We start from the raw sequence: 26,642 nt of genomic DNA on the forward strand, positions 1-26,642 counted from the left end.
AATAATATATTTTAAGTTTTTTAAATATGGGCCCCTTACTAGGTTAAAAAGAGTTCCCTTCTATTATTAGTTTACTGGTGATTTCTATCATTAGTAGATGTTTAATCTTACAGACTGTTTTTTCTTGCATTAATTCAGATGATATGGCTCTATTTCTTTAATTTGTTACCTCTATTAATTTACTTTCTAAAGCAAGTCACTCTTACACTATATTTTGGTGATAAACCCAACATGATAATAGTGTATCATCTTTTTGATACATTACTGAATTGTTGTCCAGATAATGCTATCCTCAAAAAATTAGTTGAGATTGCACCTTCCTTTTTGATTATCCTTTTAATTATTTAAGTACATCATAGTCTGAGAACATGTTCTATATGATAGCCAAGCCTTTAAATATGTTAAGGCTTATTTGTGGTTAGGCACTTTATTAATTTTAATAGGTGTTTCATTTGAACTTAAATACTTTTTCTCCCCTATTAATGGAAACATCACAACTTTTGTTGATCTTGCTTTTGAGTTCCAAGAAAGAAAGGTAGAAATTAGGGTGTGGAGAGTATTCCCTAAAAAAAAAGTCTGTTTGTTGCTGCATCTTAGAAGGGCAATAAAATGCTTAGCTCCTTTCAAGAAAGGCATGCAGCTTCACCAACATTGAGTAATATGCAAAAGGACAAAATCCTATCTAATAAAAGAGTAATATGCAAATTGACCATACCTCCGCTACACCCACAAGCCATGCCCACCAACCAATCAGGAGCAAGTATGCAAATTAACCCAACCAAGATGGCTGCAGCCACGGAGAGAGCAGGAGGCTTGGGTTTCCCTGGCAATGGAGGAAGCCAAGCTTTCTGCCTACCTTGGCCTGCCTTGGCCTCTGCTTAAGGCTACAAAGTTTCAATTATAGAAGATGAATAAATCCCAACAAAAATGGCGGCAGCCACAGAGCTGGAGAGAGCAGGAGGCTTGAGTTGCACCCAGTGATGGAGGAAGGCAAGCTTTCCGCCTGGCCTGGCCTGCCTTGGCCACTGCTTAAGGCTACAAAGTTTCAATTATAGAAGATAAATAAGCCCAACAAAAATGGCAGCAGCCACGGAGCTAGAGAGAGCAGGAGGTTTGGATTGCCCCTGGCAATGGAGGAAGCCAAACTTCCACAGCCCTGGCCTGCCTTGGCCTCCACTTAAGGCTACAAAGTTTCAATTATAGAAGATAAATAAATCCCAGATACCAGGGCCTCTGCTTTGGTCACTGGGGGGCATGGCTGGCCTGCAAACCACCACAGGCCCCTCGCCCAGGCCGCCCCACGCCCCATGGGAACCCCCACTCTGATCCGGGACACCCTTCAGGGCAAACCAGCTGGCCCCCACCCATGCACCAGGCCTCTATCCTATCTAATAAGAGTAATATGCAGATTGACCATTACTCCAACACACAAGATGGCTGCCCCCATGTGGTCAAAGATGGCTGCCCCCATGTGGACACAAGATGGCCAGCAGGGGAGGGAAGTTGGGAGGGACCAGGCCTGCAAGGGAGGGCAGTTGGGGGCGATCAGGCCAGCAGGGGAGGGCAGTTGGGAGGGACCCAGGCCTGCAGGGGAGAGCAGTTGGGGGGGACCAGGCCTGCAGGGGAGGGCAGTTAGGGGCAAACAGGCTGGCAGGGGAGCAGTTAGGCATCAATCAGGCTGGCAGGGGAGTGGTTAGGGGGTGATCAGGCTGGCAGGCAGAAGCAGTTAGGGGCAATCAGGAAGGCAGGCAGGCAAGCAGTTGGGAGCCAGCAGTCCTGGATTGTGAGACGGATGTCCGACTGCCCATTTAGGCCCGATCCCGGTAGGGCAGTTGGATATCCCTCAAGGGGTGCCAGATTGGAGAGGGTGCAGGCTGGGCTGAGGGATCACCCCGCCCCCGTGCACGAATTTTGTGCACCAGGCCTCTAGTATGTTAACAATAATGAAAGATGTTGTTTTAAATAGTTTAGTGATTTAGATTAGTAAAATATGAAATTAAATTACTATTCTATAAAGCTTAGATGAATATAGTGGTCAAGCTCCATGAATTCTACCATAATGCAGTCTCCTTTCACATTAACCAGGGCTGATCTCTGTAACCAACACTAAATTGTGGAAATGACGATGTGTGACTTCCCAGCCTAAGCAATAAAAAATACTACAGCTTCTACCTTGCTTTGTGGGATCACTCACTCTAGGGGAAATCTGCTGCCATTTCCTAAAAACACTTTCACAGTCTTACAGAGATGTTTACGGGGCAATGAACTAAGGCCTCCTGCTAACAGCTAGTGAGGAACTGACACTTCCTGCTGTCAGCCTTGCAAGTGAGCCATTTTTCAAATGGATGTCCTCAGCCCAGGACAGCCTGCAGATGACTGCAGCCTTGGCTAACTTTTTCACTTCAACCTTGGGGGAGACCCTGAGTGAGAAGCACCCAGCAAGATTTTTTATGGATTTCTCATGCACACAAACTGTGTGAGGACATAAATGTTTATCATTGTCTTACCCTGCTAAATTCTGGGCAACTTGTTTGCATAGCAATAGATATTGAATACAGTGAGATTTGAAACGCTCTGGGATTCCACAGGAGAAGAGATTGCACTCAATTTGGGGGTTCCAGGAAAATCTTACAGAGCATGTGGAAACAATAAAACAAATAGTGACCCCTGAATCCTGCAATCTTGATTATCATAATTTAAAAATTAAATTACGGAATTAAGAAATGACTATAGGCCCTAGCCAGTTTGGCTCAGTGGATAGAGCGTCAGCTTGTGGATTGAAGAGTGTGTTCGATTCCAGTCAACGGCACATGTCCAGGTTTTCAGCTCCATCCCCAGTAGTGGGCATGCAGGAGGTAGCCAATCAGTGATTCCCTCTCATCATTGATGTTTCTATATATCTCTCTCTCTCCCTTCCTCTCTGAAATCAATAAAAATTAATAAAATAAAAAAATGACTATACAAAGACAGAATATATGAGCTTGGAAGGACTGATGGATTAGGACGGACTGAAAAGAAGGACTCAGCGAGACCTGGAAAGAATGACAAAGGCCACAGGGTCATGCTTAAATTCTAATTCCAGAATGCTGGACTAAGGGACCACATTACATCTGAGGGATGATTTTTTTTTTAGGGGCCAATATATATTGTCTTTTGACCCCAAGTCCACATTGCGAAACAACAGAGAAATAAGATATGAATGATCAGTGCATAGAAATCAGAGTGTCATTTTGATCAAGGTGAATGTAGATTATGGCTTTAATCTGCATTTACAAGGACTTCCTTACATTTCTTCCCCAGATTAGACAGATTTACACAAGTATTCATAGTTATCCAATAAAAACAGGAAGAAAGGGGATGAGCTGGACATGCTCAACTCCTCCTCCTACACTGACCTATCATATAAATGAGTAATTCTCCTCTGGGAAGGTGTGAATAAGAGGAACTTCAGTCTTTCCCTACCTGGAGTTCCTCTACATGGAAAATATGAGGCTGGGAAATATAAGATTTAATAAGTGGGATACATTTAGAATGATGAAAGAAGGTGCTACTTCATAAGGAGAAAGTTGACTTATGACTTTGGGAATTCTATCTTAAAAGTGGTAATTCATTTTTAAAAAGATTCTATTAAATGTATGATGATAATGAAGATTAGGCATGAAATCAGCTTCTAAAGTATTACTCCAAGGAGTGGGCCATATGAACAGGCATTCAGGAACAAACCATGAGCACTGGAATCAAATAATGAGATTTAAATGGTTTTGTGTAAAATAACACAGGCATGGTTAATTTGAAAACTGCTATAGGGCTGTAGTAGAGAGAAGAGGAAATCTTTATTTGCTTGTCTCATAAACCTCTTTGAGGGCCTCATGAAACTTCTATCTAGCTAATGGATTTACACAAAAATGCCTTCTGGAATTTTTTTTTTTTTTTTGAGGGAGAAAGTAGGTAATGCACATTTCAATAGTCTATATATGGAAACAATGATTATCCTTTTGGGGGAAAGTTTTAAACCTTTATATATGAGTCAGAGTAGGGAGAAAAGAAAATGGGACTTTCTCATTCTGATGTTGCACTGAGATGCAGAGAGGCAAGCAAGAGATGCTATTGTGAAAAAAAATGGCCTAAGCTCATTTTCCCCAACTGAATTTCCTGTGGCACTGCCAGGCTTTTCAGCTAGGAGGAAGGAAGCATGGAAATAGGGCACCACACTTTGAATTCTTTTGCTGTGTTCATCACTCTGAAATGGGGCCCATTTTGAACTAATCTCTTTGGGGATTATCAAATAAGACTTGGAAAGAAATAGCAAAAATCATGAGATACCTATGCTGGCCTTGGCCTGCAGCATTGCTTTACAATGAGTCAGAAAGAAAAATGATATGTTAGGACTTTTAACTTTAATCTTTGGGGCCGTCATCAAGAAAGGCAATCATAAATTGACAAAGTGAAGTTAGAACTGCTATTCTCAACTTTAGTCTGAACTTCATGTCTGGCTTAGAATTGAAACCCATATATTTTCGCAAAACTTTTTATTCAATGCATACATCGCAATGAACCTCACTGTTCCTGAATTTGGACAAGGGTCTTCTTCACATAGAACTTTACTTTCTTTATCAAAGCAGCTTATTTAAGTATAAGTCATTGGACTTAAGAGTTAAGCAGCCTGATATTCTAGGGAGGGAAATAATATTATCTCCCTGAAAATACGCCAATAAAATGAGATAAGATCTTCTTAGGGTACTGAATGAATTAAATAAAAACTGTTCCAGAATGTTAATGTCAGATTCTTTCTACCTCAGTTTTGGTAACTCAGTTTTGGCTGTAGCCCAAAAAAGCTGAGGAGAAAAAAAAAAAGAATGGTATTGCCATTGCCTCTTGCATTCCAAAGTAAAGTTCTAGACTTATGCAGTATTTGAACAGGAGGTTGCTACAAACTGGTTTTTCCAACTTTAACCCAATAAAAGGATTGATGTTAAATAGGTGAAGAAAGAAAATTTCTCTGGTCAGGAGAGAAATTGGAGAACAGGAGCATTTTCCCTCCTCTTTCATATAGAGGAATGGTTTCAAGGAAACCATTCAGAGAGCTTGACATATACCTGTTGAAGCAATGTAGACCTGATAGAATAGAGTCTATGAAATGGAAAAGGTAAGATGCTGTGAGAATTGGCTGTCTGCCAGAGTGAAGAGATGGTTACATAAAAAACAGCTTCACTTTCAGTGACCAGAGTCAAGGGTGTGGGTTTTCTGTGGAACAGATGCAAGGCGAGCATGTGGGTAGAGTTGGTTTAGGTTAATTATAAAATGAACCTTGCCCAAAGGGCTTTCTGCCAGGGGTTATGTGAAGCAACCTCAGTAGGATGCTGGTGGTGACAAATGAAGAAGTTAGATGTAGGATGAAGGTGAGAAGCAAAACTGACCTGCTAAAAGAGAAGCATGGCTGGGGGCAAGTATATTTCATTTATATCAATGTTTCCGATAAAGTTATGCAATGGTCCTACAAAAACAACCCTTGATAAGGAGCCAACATTGAGCATTTACTGAAGCCAGAGAGCACTAAAGCCAGGTCATGGTAGTGTCAGTCAACTAAGACTTTTCTTTACCTCTCTGCTGCCAATCCCCAACATTGGAGGGGAGAGAAGTAGCTAGCTCACTGTGCTAGGGGAAGAGATGAGGATAAACTGACTACAGTCTCTTCCCACTGCAACTCTCTAGCTTGAAAAGGAGAAACTTCCATATTTGTGGTTTGGGCTAAGCCATAAGAATAATTATTTTAATTACTTAAATATGATTGCTTTTCTAATAAAAGCGACCAAAGGGTTATTTATTATTTCAGTGTGACCAGTAGAGCTATATAGTACCTGCCTTTGTTTGGATTCAAGAAATAGAAAACAACAACTTCTACTGAAAGGGGTTGAATTCATGTGGTTGGGGGATAAAATTATTTTCTGATTATATCTTATGGAGTCCTCCTTCTCTCTCAATTTGGTGGTTATAATAACTATGGATCAAAGTGTTTATTGACCTGAATTTATAGAATGTGTCTATTTGTTCTGGGTATCTTCTATCAGCTCTTCAGAGCCACTCTCAGCTTTTTCTCAGCCTATTTTCAGGCTGGGAAGCTAACCTCTCTGGGTCACAGAAAAGATCCTGTGCTTTCTGACTTGGTTTGGGGCAGGCAAATGATGACCTTGGCAGGAAAGACTAAAAGGAGAGAGGAAGTGAGGTCAAAATCAATTTCACCTGGTTCCCTCTTTTCAGGATTACTTCCCTCTGACTGAAGGTCACCACTCTGCTCACAGTATCTGACTCTTCAGACAAGTGACATTCATTATGATTTGCCTGTATCAATTTTTTTTTTTTTTTTTTTTTGGCAAATAGTCTTACTGTGAATAAACCCTTCTCAAATGTCTCTATTTCAAACACTCTGCCTGTTTCCTGCAGGAACCCTGACTGACACAATGACATTATCTGTTTTGCTGATCTCAAAATACTAATGGGAGAATTAAAGTAATAACAGTTGTGAAATGTTTATAGTAATTAAATTCAAGCTCGGCCAGTGTAGCTTAGTGGTTGAGTGTGAACCCATGAGCCAAGAGGTACCTGTTTTGATTCCTGATTCTGGGCAGGGCACATGCTCAAGTTGCAGGCTCGATCCCCAGTAGGGGGCATGCAGGAGGCAGCTAAACATCTCTTTCATAGATGTTTCTATCTCCCTCTCCCTCTCTCTTCTTCTCTCAATAAAATAAATAAAAACATATAAAATATTTAAAATTCAGAGATTTAAACAGATTTGATAATTATTGTTAATGTGTTTATTGCTGCTCAGATTTTTTTTATTTAATGTGTTTATTGCTGCTCAGATTTTTTTTATTTAGTCAGTGGGGACCTCCTCTAATTGGTTTTTTAATCCCTTTGACCCATCTTTAATTATAACAAGCTCAGATATGAAAATATATTCAAGCTAAATATTTCTTGGAGGAGTGAGAGATGGTATTGAGAGATGCCAATATGGACACTAAGTTTGTTCATTGCCCCTGAACTGGTGCTTGTTTGGCAGAACTTTCAATGTACACAGATTGAAAATTATGAGCTCATGGTGATAGAATTTCAGAAACACGAGTTTATACTAATATGAATGTTTTATGGGCAATTTGAAAAATGGGACACTTAAGTACCAAGAGTTTTTATTTTAACATGTCCAATTTACAACCTTATCTCATTTTTATTCCATGTTATAAATCCTAGTTTTCATTAGTACCAGGAATGATAAAATTGGAACATCAAATAGATACTTATTTGCTTTCCTCACAAAACACAATAAAAAATTGGAATAGCAAGACCCATAGTACCACTAGCAATATAATTTCTCAAAAATGATTTTAAGGTTTGTTTCTTTCAGTCCTTTTTTCTCTCATATATCTCACTAGGGATATACAGTGAAATTATTTTATTTCACCACTTGCTATAAATCTTCATTGTGAAGTAATACTGTTAACTGGAAAATATATCTAAGATATTTTGTTTCCATTATTATTATTTTTTTAATCTTTATTGTTAAAAGTATTACATATGTCCTCTTTTCCCCCACTGACCTTTCCCAGCCCACTCCTACACCCCACCCCAGGCCTTCACCACCCTATTGTCTGTGTCCATGGGTTATGCATATATGCATACAAGTTCATTGGTTGATCTCTTTCTACCTACCCACCCTCCCCTGCTTCCCCTCTAAGGTTTGACAATCTGTTTGATGCTTCTTTTTCTTTGGATCTATTTTTGTTTATCGGTTTATGTTCATTAGATTCCACATGTGAGTGAGATCATGTGATATTTATCTTTCTCCGACTGGCTTATTTCTCTTAGCATAATGCTCTCCAAGTCTATCCATGCTGTTGCAAATGGTAAGAGTTCTTTCTTTTTTATAGAAGCGTAGTATTCCTTTGTGTAGATGTACTACTTTTTTCTAATCCACTCATCTGCTGATGGGCACTTAGGCTGTTTCCAAATCTTAGCTATTGTAAATTGTGCTGCTATGAACATAGGGGTGCATATATCCTTTCTGATTGGTGTTTCTGATTTCTTAGTATATATTCCTAGAAGTGGGATCACTGGGTTAAATGGGAGTTCCATTTTTAATTTTTTGAGGAAACTCCATACTGTTTTCAACAGAGGCTTCAGTTATTTTTTAATACTTAGGTATAACATGTTAATATTTGTTGTGATATCATAGGGAAAATATTTAAATGGTTCCAAAGACAATACAAGGTATAGTCAAATAAGTCTAACTTTAACTTTTGATCCCTTTACTCTTTTTCTATCATTATAGAGAACCATTTAATCCTTTTATTTTTCTAATCTAAGTATTCTTGTACTTGTATTGCCATTTTTAAATAGTGATGTACTAAATTGACATTTATACATTTTACTGTTATTAACAATGTCATGAATCTCACTTTATAGTAGTTTATAGAGATAGTCTTTATTTTTAATAGCTGATAGTAATAGTCCATTGTATGTCATAGTTTATTCAACCAATCTCCTTTTGATGTATGTATTTTGTTGTTACAAATAGTTCCAAAATGAATAGCCATATATATACACTCTTTACACACATAGTTGATAGTGATATTTTTAGAAGCAAGAATGCTGGGCTAAAAGATATGTGCATATGTAATATTGCTTGAATATTGCCATATTCACCTCCATGTTGGTTCCATTTTGCATTCTAGTCAGCAACAGATGGAAGTGCCTTTTCTTCATAGCTTCACTATTTTTTATGGAGTTTTGCCATTTTAACACATAAAAATCAGCATATCAGTATATTTTAATATATTTTTCTCATTATGAGAATGGTTGGCATCTTTTCATACGGCTGAGTCATTTGTATTTCTTTTTTCCATGAACTATTTTTTACTTCATTTTTAACAGCTTTGTTCTTTTTCTCCTCTATTTTTAAAAGTTCTTTGTATATTCAAGATATCAACACTCTGTCTTTTATATGAGTTGCAAATATTTTCCCAATTTATTCTTTTAAAAAAAATCCTTTATGATATCATTTGCCATGGAAACTTCTTAAAATTGCAGTTAAATTTAATTTTTTTTTCTGAATTATTCTGAAGTTTGCACCAGAATTTGGAAGACTTTACCTATCCCCTCTCTATACACAATTTCACCAGTGTTTTCTTATAGTACCTATAAGGGTTCATCTTTTTTTTCTTTCACTTGGGTTTCTGATCCATTTTTGAGACTTGATCATTTTTATCCTTTTTTTTTCCATATCTCCAAATTACTTATTCAAAACATATCCTTTTAGTCACTAATATGATATGCTCCTTTTTAAATATCTTATAGTTAGATATATAATTGGGTTTATTTATTGAATTTCTCTTCTGTTTTGTTTTGGTTTATCCATGAGCTGGTAATATGCTATTGTAAAGAAAAGAAAATAATTTATTTTAAAGTATTTGGTAGGGCTCTTGTTTCTTCTTTTTTAGGGTTTTCCTGGGTATGCTATTTTTCAATTCTTTCAGATGATTTTTTTTAATAACTTCTTAAATAAGGGTATGTTTATTGGAATCATGTTGTTTGTAATTTAACTTAGGAAGAGCTGATGTCTTTCTGCTATTGAGTCTGAACAAAGATGTGTTTTCATTTGTTCAAGTCTATTTTTTGAATTTTAGAATTATTTTTATAGTTTTTTTACATGTTCTTTGGACATTCTTTGTTATTATTTGTATGTAGGTATTTTCCTATCTTTATGCTATTGTAAATGAGGTATTCTATCTTCTATCTGATTTCTTTAAAAAATATTTTTTTTTATTGATTTCAGAGAGAGGAAGGGAGAGGGAGAGACAGAAACATCAATGATGAGAATCATGGATCAGCTGCTTCCTGCACACCCCTTACTGGCATAGAGCCCACAACTCAGACATGTATCCTGATGAGGAATCGAACCTTGACCTCTTGGTCCATGGGTCTATGCTCAACCACTGAACCACACAGGCAAGGCTGGTTTCTTTTTGTATATAGAAGGGCTATTAGCTTTATATGTTCATGCACTTCTTTGTATCTGTATCCAAAGAGTTTGTCCGTATATTTTCCATTGATTATCTTGGTTTTCCAACTTTTTATTTGTAAATAAACATAGTTTTAATTCTTACTTTTATAATTATGTGTTTTTGTTGTTGTTGTCTAAATGCATTTGTAAATTATAGTGTATGTAATGGGCATTTCTTTTTGCTTCTTATTTAGTAAAGTTTCCAGTATATTTCACCATTGAGTAAAATGCTAACTTTTTAAAAAAATATATTTTATTGATTTTTTTACAGAGAGGAAGGGAGAGGGATAGAGAGTTAGAAACATCGATGAGAGAGAAACATCAATCAGCTGCCTCCTGCACACTCCCCACCGGGTATGGTGCCCACAACCAAGGTACATGCCCTTGACTGGAATCGAACCTAGGACCCTTGAGTCCGCAGGCCGACGCTCTATCCACTGAGCCAAACTGGTTAGGGCTAAAATGCTAACTTTTTTTTTTTTTAAGATATATTTTTATTGATTTTTTACAGAGAGGAAGGGAGAGGGATAGAGAATTAGAAACATTAGTGAGAGAGAAACATTGATCAGTTGCCTCCTGCACACCTCCTACGGGGAATATGCCCACAACCAAGGTACATGCCCTTGACCGGAATCGAACCTGGGACCTTTCAGTTCACAGGCCGACGCTCTATCCACTGAGCCAAACCAGTTTCGGCTAAAATGCTCTTTTAAGCTGAGGCGCGCACACACACACACACACACACACACACACACACACAACATGTCAATAAAGTATCTGTCATTTCTTATTTTGTTCACTTTTTAAAAATATGAATAAATATTAGACTCCATCAAAAACTTTTTCTAACTCTATGGATATAATTACATGTTTCCCCCTCCCACCCCCCATTGCTCTATTAATATGATGGATTACCTGAAAGGAATTCCTAATATGAAATCACACAACTTTCCTGGTAGAAAACCCACTGGTTAAGATGTATTATATCTTTAAAGTGTTGTGGTATTCTGTTTGTTAACATCTTATCTATGATTTTGTGCATTGATATTAATATACGTATGTCTAAAGTTTCCTTTTAAAAATATAGTAGTTTTGATTTGAAGGTCAATATATTTCTTTCAAAAAATAAACTTGAAAAGTTTACTTTTTATCATGGTCTAAAATTTAAAATAATATTGAGATTACCTGATGATTTAAGAGTTAGTAAAATTCTCCTGTGAATTTATCCATTATTTTCTAGGTCTTCAGTTGAGCAAAGTAGTTTCCTATTCTTTTTTTTTTTTTTAATATATTTTATTGATTTTTACAGAGAGGAAGGGAGAGGGATAGAGAGTTAGAAACATTGATGAGAGAGAAACATCGATCAGCTGCCTCCTGCACATGCCCTACTGGGGATGTGCCCGCAACAAAGGTACATGCTCTTGACCGGAATCGAACCTGGGACCCTTCAGTCCGCAGGCCGACACTCTATCCACTGAGCCAGACTGGTTAGGGCTCCTATTCTTTTTTAAAGTTCTTCTGTTTTGATGGTTTATTATGGTTATTTCCGACTTGTCATTTCTAATTTTTTAAATTTGCATTCTAAGTTTTCTTAATTAGTTTAGTGGTAGCTTGTCCTTTGGTTACTTTAAGAAAAATAGCTTTATTATTTTCTGCAATTTGCTTTATAAACTTATTGATTTCAGCTTTTATCATTGTTCATTCCTATCTCCTGCTTTTTCTTTTCTTTTTTTAACCTGCTTTTCCTGTTCTTACTTTGCTGTTCTTTCAAGATTTTTGCTGTGTAGTGTTACCTTTATTTTTATTACTATATTGGTGATTTTTATCTGATATTTGTTTTATCTGCCCATAATATTACACTATCATTGTTACGATTTTCAATAATAGATGTAAATTATTTTGTATTCCTTTTTTGACCCAATGGCTTATTTAATGACATGGTTTAAATGTCATTCTAGGTAAAAGTGCCCTCTTGTTTTATTATTAAGTTCTACTTTAATTGCATTTAGTTAGTGAATGCCTTTGTGATACACCTGCTCTTTAGAATTTCTTCAGGGTGTTTATCACATCAGATGTGATATATTTTGTGAATATCCTATATGCCCTTAAGAAAAAAATATATTTTCTGTTATTGAATTTCAGAATTCCAGAGAGATTTATAAGCTCTGTTTTATGAATCATGCTCTGTATATCTTCTGTAAATTTTCAATAGATAATCTGTCTTGAATTTTAAAAATGAACCAAAGAAACCTATTATTAATATGTTTCTTTCAATTTCCTAGCATTCTCTTTGAAATATATTTTACACACTTTTTATTTTTAATTCTTTTTTTGTATAATTTGTCCACTCTTTTATTGTCAATCTTTCTAAATCTCTTTATTTTTAGTTGTCTCATATACAAAAAAGTGTTAATTTTCTTTTGTCAGCCAATTTGAAAATACCTGTATTTTAAAAGTATGTTACATCTACTTACACTTATTGATATGATCAATACTTTTGGACTTATATTTGAAAAGTAATATTTATATAGGTGAATATTTTCTATAAAGTTTTTTACTGTGTCCTATTTTATTGTGCTCTCATTCTTATAGAAGAGTTTTAACTTTTATTCTTATGGTTATTTTTATAGTAATATCTATATTAACAATAGAGGAATATGCAAATTATCTGGGACGCCATCACATCATCACCGTTCAGCAGGGTGGCGAGGCTGTGGGGCCATGGGGTGGGACTCTGGGTCCGGTGCAATTTCATCCCGCCAGACAGACACCCCTGTGGCCCACAGCCAAATCCTGACGCGGACTGGGGTTTACTAAACTTTACTGGAGCTGCTCCCCACACCCCCACCCCTTGCACCAGGACTGTGCTGCTCGCAGCAGGGCGCCCCGGCAGCCTCCTGACAGGCAGGTGCCTGGGGAGAGCTGAGTAGGGCGGGGGTAGCAGGGAGCCACGGTGGGGAGGGGCGGCTGGAGCCAAGTTCCCAGGGGTCTGAGGAAAGTACCTGACAGGAGCCCGTACTGCAAAGAAGGAAGAGGAAGCATCCATGGGGAGCTCTTCCAATTCCCCTGCACAGACACCCTACCCCAGCCCCTGCACTCCCGGGGGGACAGGGAGGCTGACTGGACAGGGAGAAGACCCAGCCTGCACCTCTAACTCCCGATCTCTTCCCCTGCCACCCCCACCAGGGGCACCCACAACAATAGCACGCTGGCAATGACCCGTCAGCACCCCAGAGGCACCTGGGGCCCATGGCCCGCTGCTGCCAGGCCCCCTCCACTGGGGCCAGGCATGCCTCTCCTCACTCCAACTCCAGACCCAGGTGGAGGCAGGCCTGAGTGGCCCCCCAGGGTCAGACCCATTCTCCGCCCCCACCCCCCAACAGCAGTGTTACCATCTCTGCAGTGGAAGCGCACTGAATCTCGCCAGGGGGTGTGGCTAAACCCGCCCTCCTAGCCTGCCTGGCCCTGCCCTGGCCTGGCCCCCGCCCTGCTCCAGGAGATTGGAGCCTCATCCTGAGCACATACAGCTGCAAAACAGCCACGTACAATTTAAAGAATGGCACCAAGTGGGGAGGTTTGACAGTTACTCCCCCTTTGGCCTCACCACCCCTAGTGTCCTCCCTAGCACTTCCCCCTTGCCCCCCGGCCAGCGCCTCCAGGGACAACCACTGCTACAGGGCTGCTGGCCAGAGCCTGCCCCTCCAAGGTCTGTGGAACCCTCTGCAAAGCTTCCATAGCTACAGTCCCAGGAAACAATCATGCCCTCCTCCCCTAATCAGCACCTGCTACCTGCGAGGGTACCCATGAGCTTAAAAATAACAGTCCCTTCCCTTTTAGACATCACTTGCTTGATGAAACATTTTTAGGTTTATTAGCTCAGAACCTCCTCATGACAACCCAGTGAGAGAGGCAGGGAAGAGATTACAATTCCCACGGTATATGCATATGTATTCAGAAATGAAGCTAAGAGCGGAAAAGTGTCAAGCCCAGTGGTTCCCAAGGTGCAGCACACACCCCACAAGAGGGCAATTTGATTTTTAAGTGGGGGCAATTTGAGAATGAGTTAACAGTGAATTTTTTGCATTTCTTATGGTTCTAGGGGGCCTCATCTACAGCGTAGTCTATATAATAAAAGGCTAATATGCAAATGACTGAATGGTGGAATGACCGATCACTATGATGCACACTGACCACCAGGGGGCAGACACTCAACACAGGAGCTGCCCCATGGTGGCTAGTGTGATCCCACAGGGGAGTGCAGCGGCAGTGGTGGGAGCCTCTCCTGCCTCTGTGGCAATGCTAAGGATGTCCGACTGATGGCTTAGTGGGTCTAATCTGTCACTTGGACATGCCCCCAGGGCTCCAGGACTGCGAGAGGGGGCAGGCAAGGCTGAGGGACCGCCCCCCCCCGGCAAGTGCACGGATTTCGTGCACCGGGCCTCTAATCCTATATAATAAAAAGGTAATATGCAAATTGACCATCACTCCAACACACAAGATGGCTGCCCCCATGTGGTCAAAGATGGCTGCCCCCATGTGGACACAAGATGACCACCACAAGATTGCCAGCAGGGAAGGGCAGTTTTGGGCAATCAGGCCTGCAGGGGAGGGCAGTTGGGAGTGACCAGGCCTGCAGAGGAGGGAAGTTAGGGGTGACTAGGCCAGCAGGGGAGGACAGTTGGGGGCAACCAGGCTGGCAGGGGAGGGCAGTTAGGGGTGATCAGGCCGGCAGGGGAGGACAGTTAGGGGCAATTGGGCCAGCAGGGGAGCAGTTAGGCGTCGATCAGGCTGGCAGGCAGAAGTGGTTTGGGGCAATCAGGCAGGCAGGCAGACGAGCAGTTGCAGGCCAGCAGTCCTGGATTGTGAGAGGGTAGTCGGACATCCCCTGAGGGGTCCCAGATTGGAGAGGGTGCAGTCTGGGCTGAGGGACATCCCCCTGTCCCATGCACGAATTTCATGCACCAGCCTCTATTATTTATATAAAAACCTTGGTTGTCTCTTTTTTCAATTTTTGTCTTTTATTCTTTGGTAAAAGATCCATTAAATTTAATGGCTAATCTTTCTTTTGCTTCTTCTCCATGTCCCTAAGCAAATATTTGTTGTAATATCTTTTTATTTCCAGTTAATAGCCATGAAGCAATCCCAAACTTATTTGAAATGTTGTATGCTCTCACTATTGTCCCTGAATTATTTGATACTTTGTTGTATCTATGTTGTCAAATGGCACATAACACATGACACTCTTTTTCTTGCTACCATCATTTTGTTTTAATTCTAAAGTTATGCTCGCACCAATTATTATAATAACATTTCTCCAGTCATTTTGGTTGCCTGAAGAAACTCATCTAGTAGCTTCCACATGACATCTTCATGAGAAAAATATTCCCTAATTTTTATAATAGTTTATTTTTAGTCTTTATATGTAAAAATTTGTTCAAATGGATATTAAATTCTTGCTAATTTTCCTTTATATCTTCCATGCTGAGCTATGTTAAGTAGATAGAGTATATCTCTAATATAGTCTCTGTATATGACACTTCTTAAAGAAATTATTATGCTGAAAACTCAATGTAGATTATCTCTATATATAAAAGCCTAAGCGACTGGACAACTGAACGACCGAATGACCAGTCGACTGGCCAGTAGCTATGATGCGCACTGACCACCAGGGGGCAGACGCTCAGTGCAGGAGCTGCCCCCTGGTGGTCAGTGCACTCCCAAGGTGGGAGTGCCACTCGGCTGACCAATAGGTGCCAGACACAGGGCTTATGGCTGGCTGCCGCAGCCTGGAGACCGCAGCAGAGCAGCAGCGAGCCTATCGAGCAGTGGTGGTGGCAGGTGCAGCAGGGCCGGGATAAGCAGAAATGGCAGGCAAGAGTGGCTGGTGATATTGGACTGCTGGTTTCAGCCTGATCCTCACAGGCTACGCTGATGTACCGCACCGGTGCATGAATCCGTGCACTGGGCCTCCAGTATATATATATAATAACTATAATCTTTAAGCAATACATACTTAGTATATATGCATGTCTGCTATTATAAATTCATATATAAATATTTACACATAACATTTATGTACTGACTTTCAAAATATTTAGTAGGTGCAAGTGTTCACTTACTTACCTCTGTTTGCCTTTGTGATCCACAGAGCCAGCTGAGAGTCTGTCCAGGGGAGACCCAAAACCAGAGAAGCTCCTTTTCTTCTTTGTTTCAATCACATCATTCTCCAGAGACACAAGTTCATCAAGAAGCATGAGTTTTGCTGCCAGATCAGCTGCTGATTTCTCTTCCCTGGCTGTGGGTGGTGACTGCACATCTCTGATTCCAACATCAAGAGCCTATCGAGCAAGAAAGGTGATTCTATTCACCTCAAATATGTGTAATCATATGCATTTGACTTTTGCTATATTTACCTGACATGCCTGTCATGAAACTTGATTTCTCATGGAGTTATGATCCAGAGAGACTTTTGAGGGCAAAAACATATAGAGGTGAGGTATACCGAACAGAAATTAAAGAAAAACAACATACACACACACACACACACACACACACACACACACACACACACACACACACACTCCTCTAAACAAAGTTCCATGCCCGCCTCTCAAATTTAGTATATTAACAGATAATTCTTTTGGATTCTTTCCCTGTAACAACTGTATCCTTTATTATCATTCCCATAGCATTTTAGCTATACTTTGATTCTTACAGTCATTACATTTTCCTTTCCTTTGTATTGGATTTATTACAATATATTTGCAATGCATATTAGATTGTGAGTAATTTGAGGGTAATGACTATGTCTAATTAGTCTTTTATTGGCTCTATTCAATGCCTACCCCACTAATTTGCTCATAGTTAGTACTCAATAAATTTTGCTCATAGTTAGTACTGATAAATGTTTATGGAATTAATTCAGAAAACACTAAACTTCATGTTTTTTTTTCCCACCACTCAGTCACCTCTTATTGATTCAAGCCCTAAGCATTCACTGTGTAGTGCATTAGACCTAAGGGATACAAAAATGAACAAAATCTAATAGTCTCTGCCCTCAGAGGACCTACACTTCCATCCATGTGCTTTATTAACAAATATTAATAAGTGTTTACAATGACTCAGAGCTTTCCCAATGACTTTGTTGCCCCATGTAAAATTTCCTGTTTGTTTATTTGTCTATTGCATATATTGCCCTTTTGTAGTTCATCCAAGTCATAAAAGTATGACATTAATAGAAATGGCTTATGTTCAAAGAAAATATATTTGGTCCCTTAAGCTAGTTCCCATTACCTCAGTTGCTACATCCACTGAGAGCACTTTTCCTGAGCTCCACAGCATCAGTGTCACAGCCAGGATAAAATGTGCACTTGCCAACCTCCAGTCCAGCATCTAAGGGTCACATACATCAGGGTTAACATTACTAGTTTGGCATGTAAAGATAGGAAACAGAACTCCTGTAAAGCATATTACATATAGGTGATAAATTAAATTATTCAGCTTCTACTTTGAAATAACAGTTAATAGAAGCTGTCAATCTCTCAGAATGAATTCTATCATGGCTTCATTTCCATGGAAATGTAGATTGGAGTTGTACAGCTATAATAATTAATTTAATTCAAAGTTACCCCAGTCTGAGAAATCTAATTTGTATAATTTTATTCTTGACTGTCTAATCCTGGGATTACAGCCTCATGTACCTAAGGGGAAATGTGTAAAATTGGTCAGGTATGAGAGAATGATCTGGTGAGGTTTGTGGTGAACCAAAGAGGATATGCTTTGTGTAAAATCATTTAAATTAAAAATGTCACAGACCCAATATGAAAACATCTTTATGTCCTTGATACATATAAGGATTTCTTAAGAAACATTTATATCAAAATTGAAAAATTCTGTATGATAAGATACAATAAACAAAATAAAAACAAATTAAAAGTGGAATATATTTTCAAAGCATATAAAAATCAGTTCTTAGAAAATTTAAATAACTCTCACTAATAAAATTCTACAACTAGACACAAAATTAAGTAACAATGGGCCCAAGTTTATACAGAGACATGTATCTGAAAGTTCATAGCCTCATTGTTTAGAATAGTAATAAATTAGAATCAAACTAGCAAGGCCTATGTGGCTTAGTGGTTGAGTGTTGACCTATGAACCAGAAGGTCAGGGTTCTATTCCTGGTCAGGGCACATGCCCAACTTGCGGGCTTGATCCCCAGTAGGGGGCGTTCAGGAGGCAGCCAATTGATGTTGATGTTTCTCTTTCATAGATGTTTCTGTCTTTCTCTTCCTCTCCTTCCCTCTCTCTCTAAAAATCAATAAAAACATATTTAAAAAAATTAGAATCAACCACACTAACTTACTGAAGAGGAAATGGATTCATCAATTGAGGTATATTCCTAGCATGGACTTAAAGCAAATGACTTAAACATGTGTGTATCTGCTGTTAAATGACCTAAATATTACATGGATTTCAAAAATACAGTTTTGGGGAAAATTACATTTTATAGAACACTAGAGGCCTGGAGCACGAAATTCATGCATGGGGTTGGGGGTGTGTCCCTCAGCCCAGCCTGCACCCTCTCTAATCCGGGACCCCTCGAGGGATGTCCGATTGCCCATTTAGGCCCAATCCTACTGGGATCGGGCCTAAACGGGCAGTCAGACATCCCTCTCACAATCCAGGACTGCTGGCTCCCAACTGCTCGCCTGCCTGCCTTCCTGATTGCCCCTAACCGCTTCTGCCTGCCAGCCTGATCACCCCCTAACCACTCCCCTGCCAGCCTGATTGATGCCTAACTGCCCTCCCCTGCAGGGCTGGTTCCTCCTAACTGCCCTCCCCTACAAGCTTGATCACCCCCAACTTCCCTCCCCTACTGGCCTGATTGCCCACAACTGCCTTCCCCTGCTGGCTATCTTGTGGCAGCCATCTTGTGTCCACATGGGTGCAGCCATCTTTGACCACATGGGGGCAGCCATCTTGTGTGCTGGAGTGACAGTCAATTTGCATGTTATTCTTTTATTAGATAAGATTACATATAGCATACTACCATTTACCTAAACTGGACGTACACAAAGTAATTCCACATGTTTAGAAATCTATACATATAATTAAAGTGTAAACCAACGGAATTTGATTCATAACTATGATTGCCTCTGGGGAGAATGAGGAGCAAATAAAGTTATGGAGGAAACATAAGGAACTTAGCATACATATGTGTGTATGTGTGAAAATATTACATTTGTTAATTCTGCATGGTAAGCACAAAGATGTGTCATTTATACATTTATGACTTTTTTTTTACATTAAAAATCATTATAACATCCAATTAAAACATATCTAAGGTCTATATCAGACCCACTGGCTGTCGGTTTGGCCACTGGCAATGGGGGAGAGAAGATCACGGGCTGTGAGTTACAACAGAATAGGCTTGCCTTCGCCACCTAGTATGGCACTGCACAGTCTCCCAGTCCACCTTTATGAATGAATCTCAGTAAACTCCTATTTCCCTTAAAAAATCATTTGGAGCAAAAAGAAAGGTATTCTAGGATGGATCTGAATAACTAGATTTGTGTCTCATTTTTGCTTCAGTGTTAGTATGACCTTGAGTGTGTACCATTTAACCTACTTGAGCTTTATTTTCCATACTTGTGAAGTGAGGAGTAATTCTCACTTCAAAAGAGCTTTGAGAGAGTTGTAGTCATTCATATATAACCTCCTTATTTCATACAGTATTTATAGTTTGTAAGTGAAAGAACATATATGAGATATTACTAAATATGTCTTTAGTAACTACATTCTCTTTGGTATGACCCAAGATTTTCTTTATGACACTTCCTTAAAATATTGTTACTATGAAACCTCTGTAGATTTTAGTAATAAATGCTATGTTGGAGAAAATAGGCAAGTGTTTTATACAGCAGAGTAGCATTTGTATTAACCATGCATGTGTATATATAAAGTTAAAATGAAGATAAAATACTTTAGCTTTGTCCTTAATACTTATTTGTCAAATATAATCTTAGTTTTCATGTAATGCAATCTAAACTAGTTCTTCATTATATCTCCAATTGATCTATTTTGGAATCTTGTCACACAATGTTAGTCACAACTGCTTCTCTGTATTCTGCCCATTCTGGGAACAGACAGTAAATTCTGTGTTCTCTTCCTAAAAAGTTGATATTTGAACTGAGTTTTATGGTAAGTATAAAAACAATAAATCATGATTATGTCCCTATATTTAAACACTAGAAAAATAACAAGAAAGAATGCAACAGATCTGGTAAAAATACCAACCAAAAACTGCATTATCTATTCCTTGAAAAAAATCAAGCACTGAATCATATTTTTTTCCTTCTGATTTTGTTATCTCTTTGATTTTCCTGAATAAAAAGAATGATATATTAAAAACATGACTATTTTAAAAGTTAGTTCATAGTTCTGGCATCTCTCTCTCTCTTTAAAATAGTTCTCTCATTCAATCAAAGATAAACCACAATTGTGATGTTTTCCTTCCTCATTTTTTTATCATGTTAAAAACAGGTTACAAAGTATAAAATTGCCCAATTTTATAAGCCTTTCCATGTGGATTTCCTTTAACTATTTTTATGCACATTTTCCTAACCTGGTTTCTCCATTTCTGCGATCTTATAAATGGCACAGGATGACTGGTGTTTACCATATTGATGATTATGTCTGAGGCATATATTTTTGTGCTTGGGTATATATAGGAAAAAAGTCCTAATGTATCATCTTACAGATAACCACATCCTGATTATTTGGATAGGGAGATGTAAAAATAAATGCAGAGTTTAAATACACACATTTAATGGTTTAAAGCCATGCTTGTAGCCAGTTACCCAAAAGGCCAAGTTCCTAAATATGGCATTTGGTACACTAATGAAAACAAACACCCTGGCACCTGCCACACAAAAGACATTTGATTAACTAGTTGAAACTTGATTGCTACAAAATTAGAAACAGAGGAAATTATAGGGAGGGAAGGAAAAGACTAGGTTCAGCTCCATTTCCCTATTTTGTTGATAGTGGATAAATATAGCCCATGATTTAAAAAAGTGCTCTGCCCCATGTATACTCCAGATCACAGAAAAAACACTCATAGGATGTTCATTGTGTGACTACAGCTAAGTGGAAGTGTTTGTAATTTTTCAGCACACCAATAATTTTTGAGTAATATTTGAATATTTTTTTGGGTATGAGGAGCTTTAAGAGACAGTGGGCATGAGATCTGCCTTAAGATTTGGTGTGTACTTCATTAATTTTTAGCTAATTGGTCTCTAATGTGCATGCATTTTCACTTTTTAGATAATATCGCTGAATAAACAAACATCTTACACTGTGTAACAACTTAACCTTTGTGTCAAAGACTCTGCACATTTAAGAACTTATTATATTCTGAAGGGATCATCTAATGTGTAACTGGAGTGGTACTGGAGGGAGCAAGGGGGTGAGGTGTGAAATTTGATCATTTAAGTTTGGGAAACAGCATATACTGAATATTCCTTTAGAACATTGATAGTGCATGGACATATAAAGTCTTCGAAAGTTTAGTAGTAAAGAAATTGATTTCATTGTATTTAAAACAGCAATACATGAAAATTCTGTTAAAATGAAGGAAGAATGTTTTTTAATATATTTTATTGATATTTCACAGAGAGGAAGGGAGAGAGCCAGAAACATCGATGAGAGAGAAACATCGATCAGCTGCCTCCTGCACACCTCCCACTGGGGATGTGCCCGCAACCAAGGTACATGCCCTTGACCGGAATCAAACCCGGGGCCCTTGAGTCCGCAGGCCGACACTCTATCCACTGAGCCAAACCGGCTTCAGCAAGGAAGAATTTTTATTATTGAGAATCAGTTCTGCAGTGAGTCATTGTTACTGTAAAAAATATCTATTCAGTGAGTTGCAGTAGCTAAAGAAAATATTGAGAATCACGATCTAAAAACAAAAGAACTGGGATGAAGAGAGGTATTAGAGTAAAAGAGGATTAAGCTAAAAAAGAGAAGCAATATTAGCTAGATCTGATCTACTGAACCTTTTAACTAAAAACCTTTTTTAATCCTCACCTGAGGACATGCTTTTTATTGATTTTAGAGAGGAAGAGAGAGGAGAAACATGGATGTCAGAGTGAAACATCAATAAGCTGCCTCCTATGCCCTCCACCTGGGTATGTGCCCTGACTGGGAATTGAACCAGCGAACTTTCAGTGTACGGGATGATACTTGAACCAACTGAGCCATACTGGCCAGGGCTTAACTAAAATCTTTTAAACTATCTACCTTTGAAGGCTAGTGTTGAAGAAAACAAAATTACTCAGATGATTAAGGAAATTATCTTCAATAGTATCTGACTTATAGATAGCAGATTTAACCCAGACACTCATAAGAAGACTAAGTTTTGGAGTGAATCTTGATAACTTTAGGAATTATTTTCCCTATTTTTTATTGGAAATATTCAAAATATAGTTTATTTGCCCCTATTTTCAACAAAAATAAAAATAAAGGGCTTAATGATAAAGGACTTAAAGGTAATTTAAATTACTTTTTAACTTCTCTTCCCACTTTGACAGAGCATAGGCATTTAAGTGAGATATAACAGGACATGCTATAAATGGTCCCAAGTTTAGACACTAGGCAATGACCATCTATGCCTGTCCACAACACTGCCCACAATCTTCTGACTCTGAAAGTCTTGCCCATCTGGTGTGGCTAAGTGGTTGAGTGTTGGTCCATACACCAAGAGGTCACTGGTTTGATTCCGGGTCAGGGCACATGCCCCAGTTTGGGGCTCAATTTTCCTTTTAAATACTTCAAAAATGAAGGCTTTCAGTCAATGAATAGGTATTCAATGTAAGAAAATTACTTCAGTAGGGTGCATGTAGGAGGCAGCCGAACGATGATTCTCATCATTGATGTTTCTATCTCTCTCTCCTTCTCCCTCTCCCTTCCTCTCTGAAATCAATAAAAACATTTAAAAAAATGATCTTCTAGATAAGGGGCAAATCGGCTTGGACAGTGGTTGGCACACTGTGGCTCGCGAGCCACATGTGGCTCTTTGGCCCCTTGAGTGTGGCTCTTCCACAAAATACCACGGCCTGGGCGAGTCTATTTTGAAGAAGTGGCGTTAGAAGTTTAAGTTTAAAAAATTTGGCTCTCAAAAGAAATTTTAATCGTTGTACTGTTGATATTTGGCTCTGTTGACTAATGAGTTTGCCGACCACTGGGCTTGGACCCTAAGTAAATCTGTGAAACAGAGTGTGCTCTTCAGTACATCTTTTACCCATAAGTTATAGTCACCCAGGCCTTTTTGATATAGAGAAAAGCAGTACGAATAGTAGATTACAGAGTCTAATTTTTTATTCTAAAAGAGGGCTTAAAAGGGACTATGCTTAACACAAAGTCTGTATGGCTTATGGTATTAGAAAGAGACCTGACTTAAGATTTCTGAGACTCAGGCACTACTTTGGCTTGGTGGCTATATCACTGTATGATTTTAAGTTTAAATTTCTTCCATAGACTGAGTAAAATAACTGACCTATAAAGTTGCTTCTAGCATTTTTAGAGTCTGTTGGTAAATCTGGCTCCTTTCTATTCTAAGTGCGGACACTATAGGTAATGATAAGAGTAGGTGAATGTTTAGCTAGAAAAACCTTTGTATTGTCGTCTCTCAAGTCAGCTGTGTCTGTGTATAATATTGCATCTAGGTCTTGACATAAATATGTTCCTCTTGAATATTCTACCTGACAAGAGGACCTCCAAATTATTTATTATAAGATATCAGTTATGGTAAGTGATCCCATTTTATACATGTATTTTAAGAAAGAAGAAATGTTACCAATTAAATTATGACATGCTATCAAGTATAAGGCATCTTAATTTCAGAACTGTTAAACATACATCAGAATGAATGAAATTGGGTATATCTACTTATTTTCAAATATTTATTTGTTTTTTCATATTTTTTGTCATCATGCTTAAGTCAATTTCCCCACACTTTCAAAAGAAAATTTGTTAGAGCTGAAGTGCTAGACTTCATAGTGTGCTGTTATATTCCTCAGAGAAAGAAAGAATAGTATAACATTTAATGTATTATCAGATAAAAATTTTAAAATCACATAATTGATATTAAAAATTTTAAAGATTTTATGGAATTCTTATTCTACTGCATTTAGAGTTAACAGTCTATTAAGGTAAAATGATCATTTAAATTTTTCACAGTAATCACACATCATAGTATTAATGGATAAAAAATTAGTTGATACAAAATAGGAATTTTTGATAAAAGGAATTTTCAGCTATCTAAAACCACCAACAATATTGCCTATACACTCATATTTTACACAATGTTACTCCAAAATTCTTCTTTAGATGCACTAATAACTACTTACAAATGAAAATTAGTCAATGACTAGGTATTCAACATAAGAAAATTACTTCTGTGTAACAACTTAACCTTTGTGTCAAAGACTCTGCACCTTTAAGAACTTATTATATTCTGAAGGGATCATCTAATGTGTAACTGGAGTGGTACTGGATGGTTAGGAAAAAACTCAGAAGTGAGTTGAAGGATAGGGATGTGTCCTTGCTGTGTTATTTATTGGCCTGGTAACCTTGAACAAGATACATAAACTGTCAAAACTGTCTAATAAAACTTACTTTATGAATTCCCAAAATTTAAATTAATTATAGTTCATTTAAAATTACATGATTAATTTACAAATAGCATAAATTATTATGGTTTTGCCTTAAGTTTTCCAAATAAGAGCAATATAAATATTTAATTTATATTTAATATATTTACTGAAATATATAAAGATATACATCATCTGTATAAAAACACTTCATCATTTTTCTTCTTATTTTACCATAGGTAAAAACTTTTCAGTGGGAACTCTGAATTGTGCATGAAAACATTCTGTAAACTTTAAGGTAATGTGGAAAGATTAATGACATGGTATAAAAGTCATTATTACTGAGCTGAAGGCAGGTCTTTCAAGCCAATTCCTTCCAGGGAACATAAAATGTATACTCAACAACCATTCAGGGAATTGGGGGCCATTTATTGAGACAATCTGCAAAACTTATGTTAAACAACCAAGAGGATGCATTACAATTTGACATTATCCAGACAATCTTGGTATTTCAATGAATGATGTTTAAACAGGGTGTGAAAGAGAGTTGTTTCTAGTTTCCTTTGATGAGTGAAGCAACCAGGTGCTTGAGACACTAGCTGGAAAGCCGAGGCGAGGATTTTGCGGGCTCTTCTTTATTGGCGCTGCTATTCCACAGCTTTAGTGAAACCGGCTCTACCAACAAGGGAACTGAGTGTGGCTATGGCACTTAGAACTTTACTGGTAGAAGTGGGGGATGAGTTTTTGACCCTTATAAACTCAAATAAGAAGTTTAAAATCACTGAGGATTTCATCCAAGAGCAATTGAATTACAACTTGTAGCCTCTGTCACGACCATATACGTCACCTTTATCAGCCTCACAAAAATACATCTGAGAAATACTCATGGGCTTAGCCCTTTATTTAAAAGTCTCCTTGTGAAATTTGTTATTTTCTGTACATTGTGTGATGCTTTATGTGATGAGGATGATCCGGAAAGGAAGGTGCAGATTGACACTGACAAATTTAATACTTCCCGCTTTTATTTTTTAATTAAAATGTCAGGAACGAGTCCTTTCCCATTTCTCATTGCTCTTCAATTGGCAGTAGGAAATTTTCCAAAGCCACAAAGTCATTTAGGAGAAGAGCCTGAATAACAATTTACATTTTCAAACACTGAAGTATAAAGCATTTTTCCATCTCCAAAACAAATTGCTTATAGAGTAAAATGTCTATGGAGGAGGTGTTCCTAATGTGGAAGACACCTGTGTTTTAAAATGACTTTCCCTGAATGATACAAATCAGGAAAATGATAATTTATTATGATACATGTGTTAACTACTTTTATTCTCTTTGGCACCATTTTCATTCTTTTATAGACAACATTGCCTTCCAAAGTTGTAAAATTTTGAGGTTTTTCCCATTTGGAATTTTCAATAATTTAAGAAGGCAGAAACTTACAATGACACTTTAAACCAGGCGTCCTCAAACTACGGCCTGAGGGCCACATGCGGCCTGCCGAGGACATTTATCTGGCCCGCCGGGTGCCGCTGCCTGTCCTGCTTAGCAGCCGACTCGTCCCGGGCCCGCAGTGGGCATAGGAATTTGTTCATAGTTTTTTTTTTAAACTATAGTCTGGCCCTCCAATGGTCTGAGGGACAGTGAACTGGCCCCCTGTTTAAAAAGTTTGAGGACCCCTGCTTTAAACTTTACTAAACTGATTAGAAATAAGTTTAAAGGAAGATATCATTATTTAAAAGCCCATGTATGCATGTTTAGCAAAGTGTTTAGTTGTCAATGTCAACTCTTTCAGGGTAAGAATGATGTCATGTTCACCAGTGTGTCTTAGCATCCAATAGCATGCCTGGTATAGAGTCAACCTTATTTTGAATAAATGCATAGAGCAGCCATATATGGTGGTAAACAGGAATGCAGGGCAGATATTAACATTC

The 26,642-nt window shown here is 38.3% G+C and overlaps 1 protein-coding gene across 5 annotated transcripts in view; it reads right to left on the minus strand.

Annotated features, from left to right (window-relative positions):
* Positions 1-26,642, minus strand: part of OSTN (osteocrin) — a 45,718-nt gene that overhangs the window by 13,438 nt on the left and 5,638 nt on the right. For all 5 annotated transcript variants that reach the window (XR_013960003.1, XM_080657404.1, XM_080657402.1 and 2 more), the window contains exons 2-3: positions 17,348-17,446; positions 16,178-16,392 (exon numbers count right to left, since the gene is read on the minus strand). Coding sequence is in view for 4 of the 5 variants with exons in the window: in XM_080657404.1 (XP_080513530.1) it covers positions 16,178-16,392; positions 17,348-17,446 (314 nt within the window). In the remaining variant the exon portion in view is untranslated. The remainder of the gene's footprint in view (positions 1-16,177; positions 16,393-17,347; positions 17,447-26,642) is intronic.

This window comes from Plecotus auritus, assembly GCF_963455305.1.
Source record: "Plecotus auritus genome assembly, chromosome: 2".
In the NCBI taxonomy this organism is placed as follows: Eukaryota; Metazoa; Chordata; class Mammalia; order Chiroptera; family Vespertilionidae; genus Plecotus; species Plecotus auritus.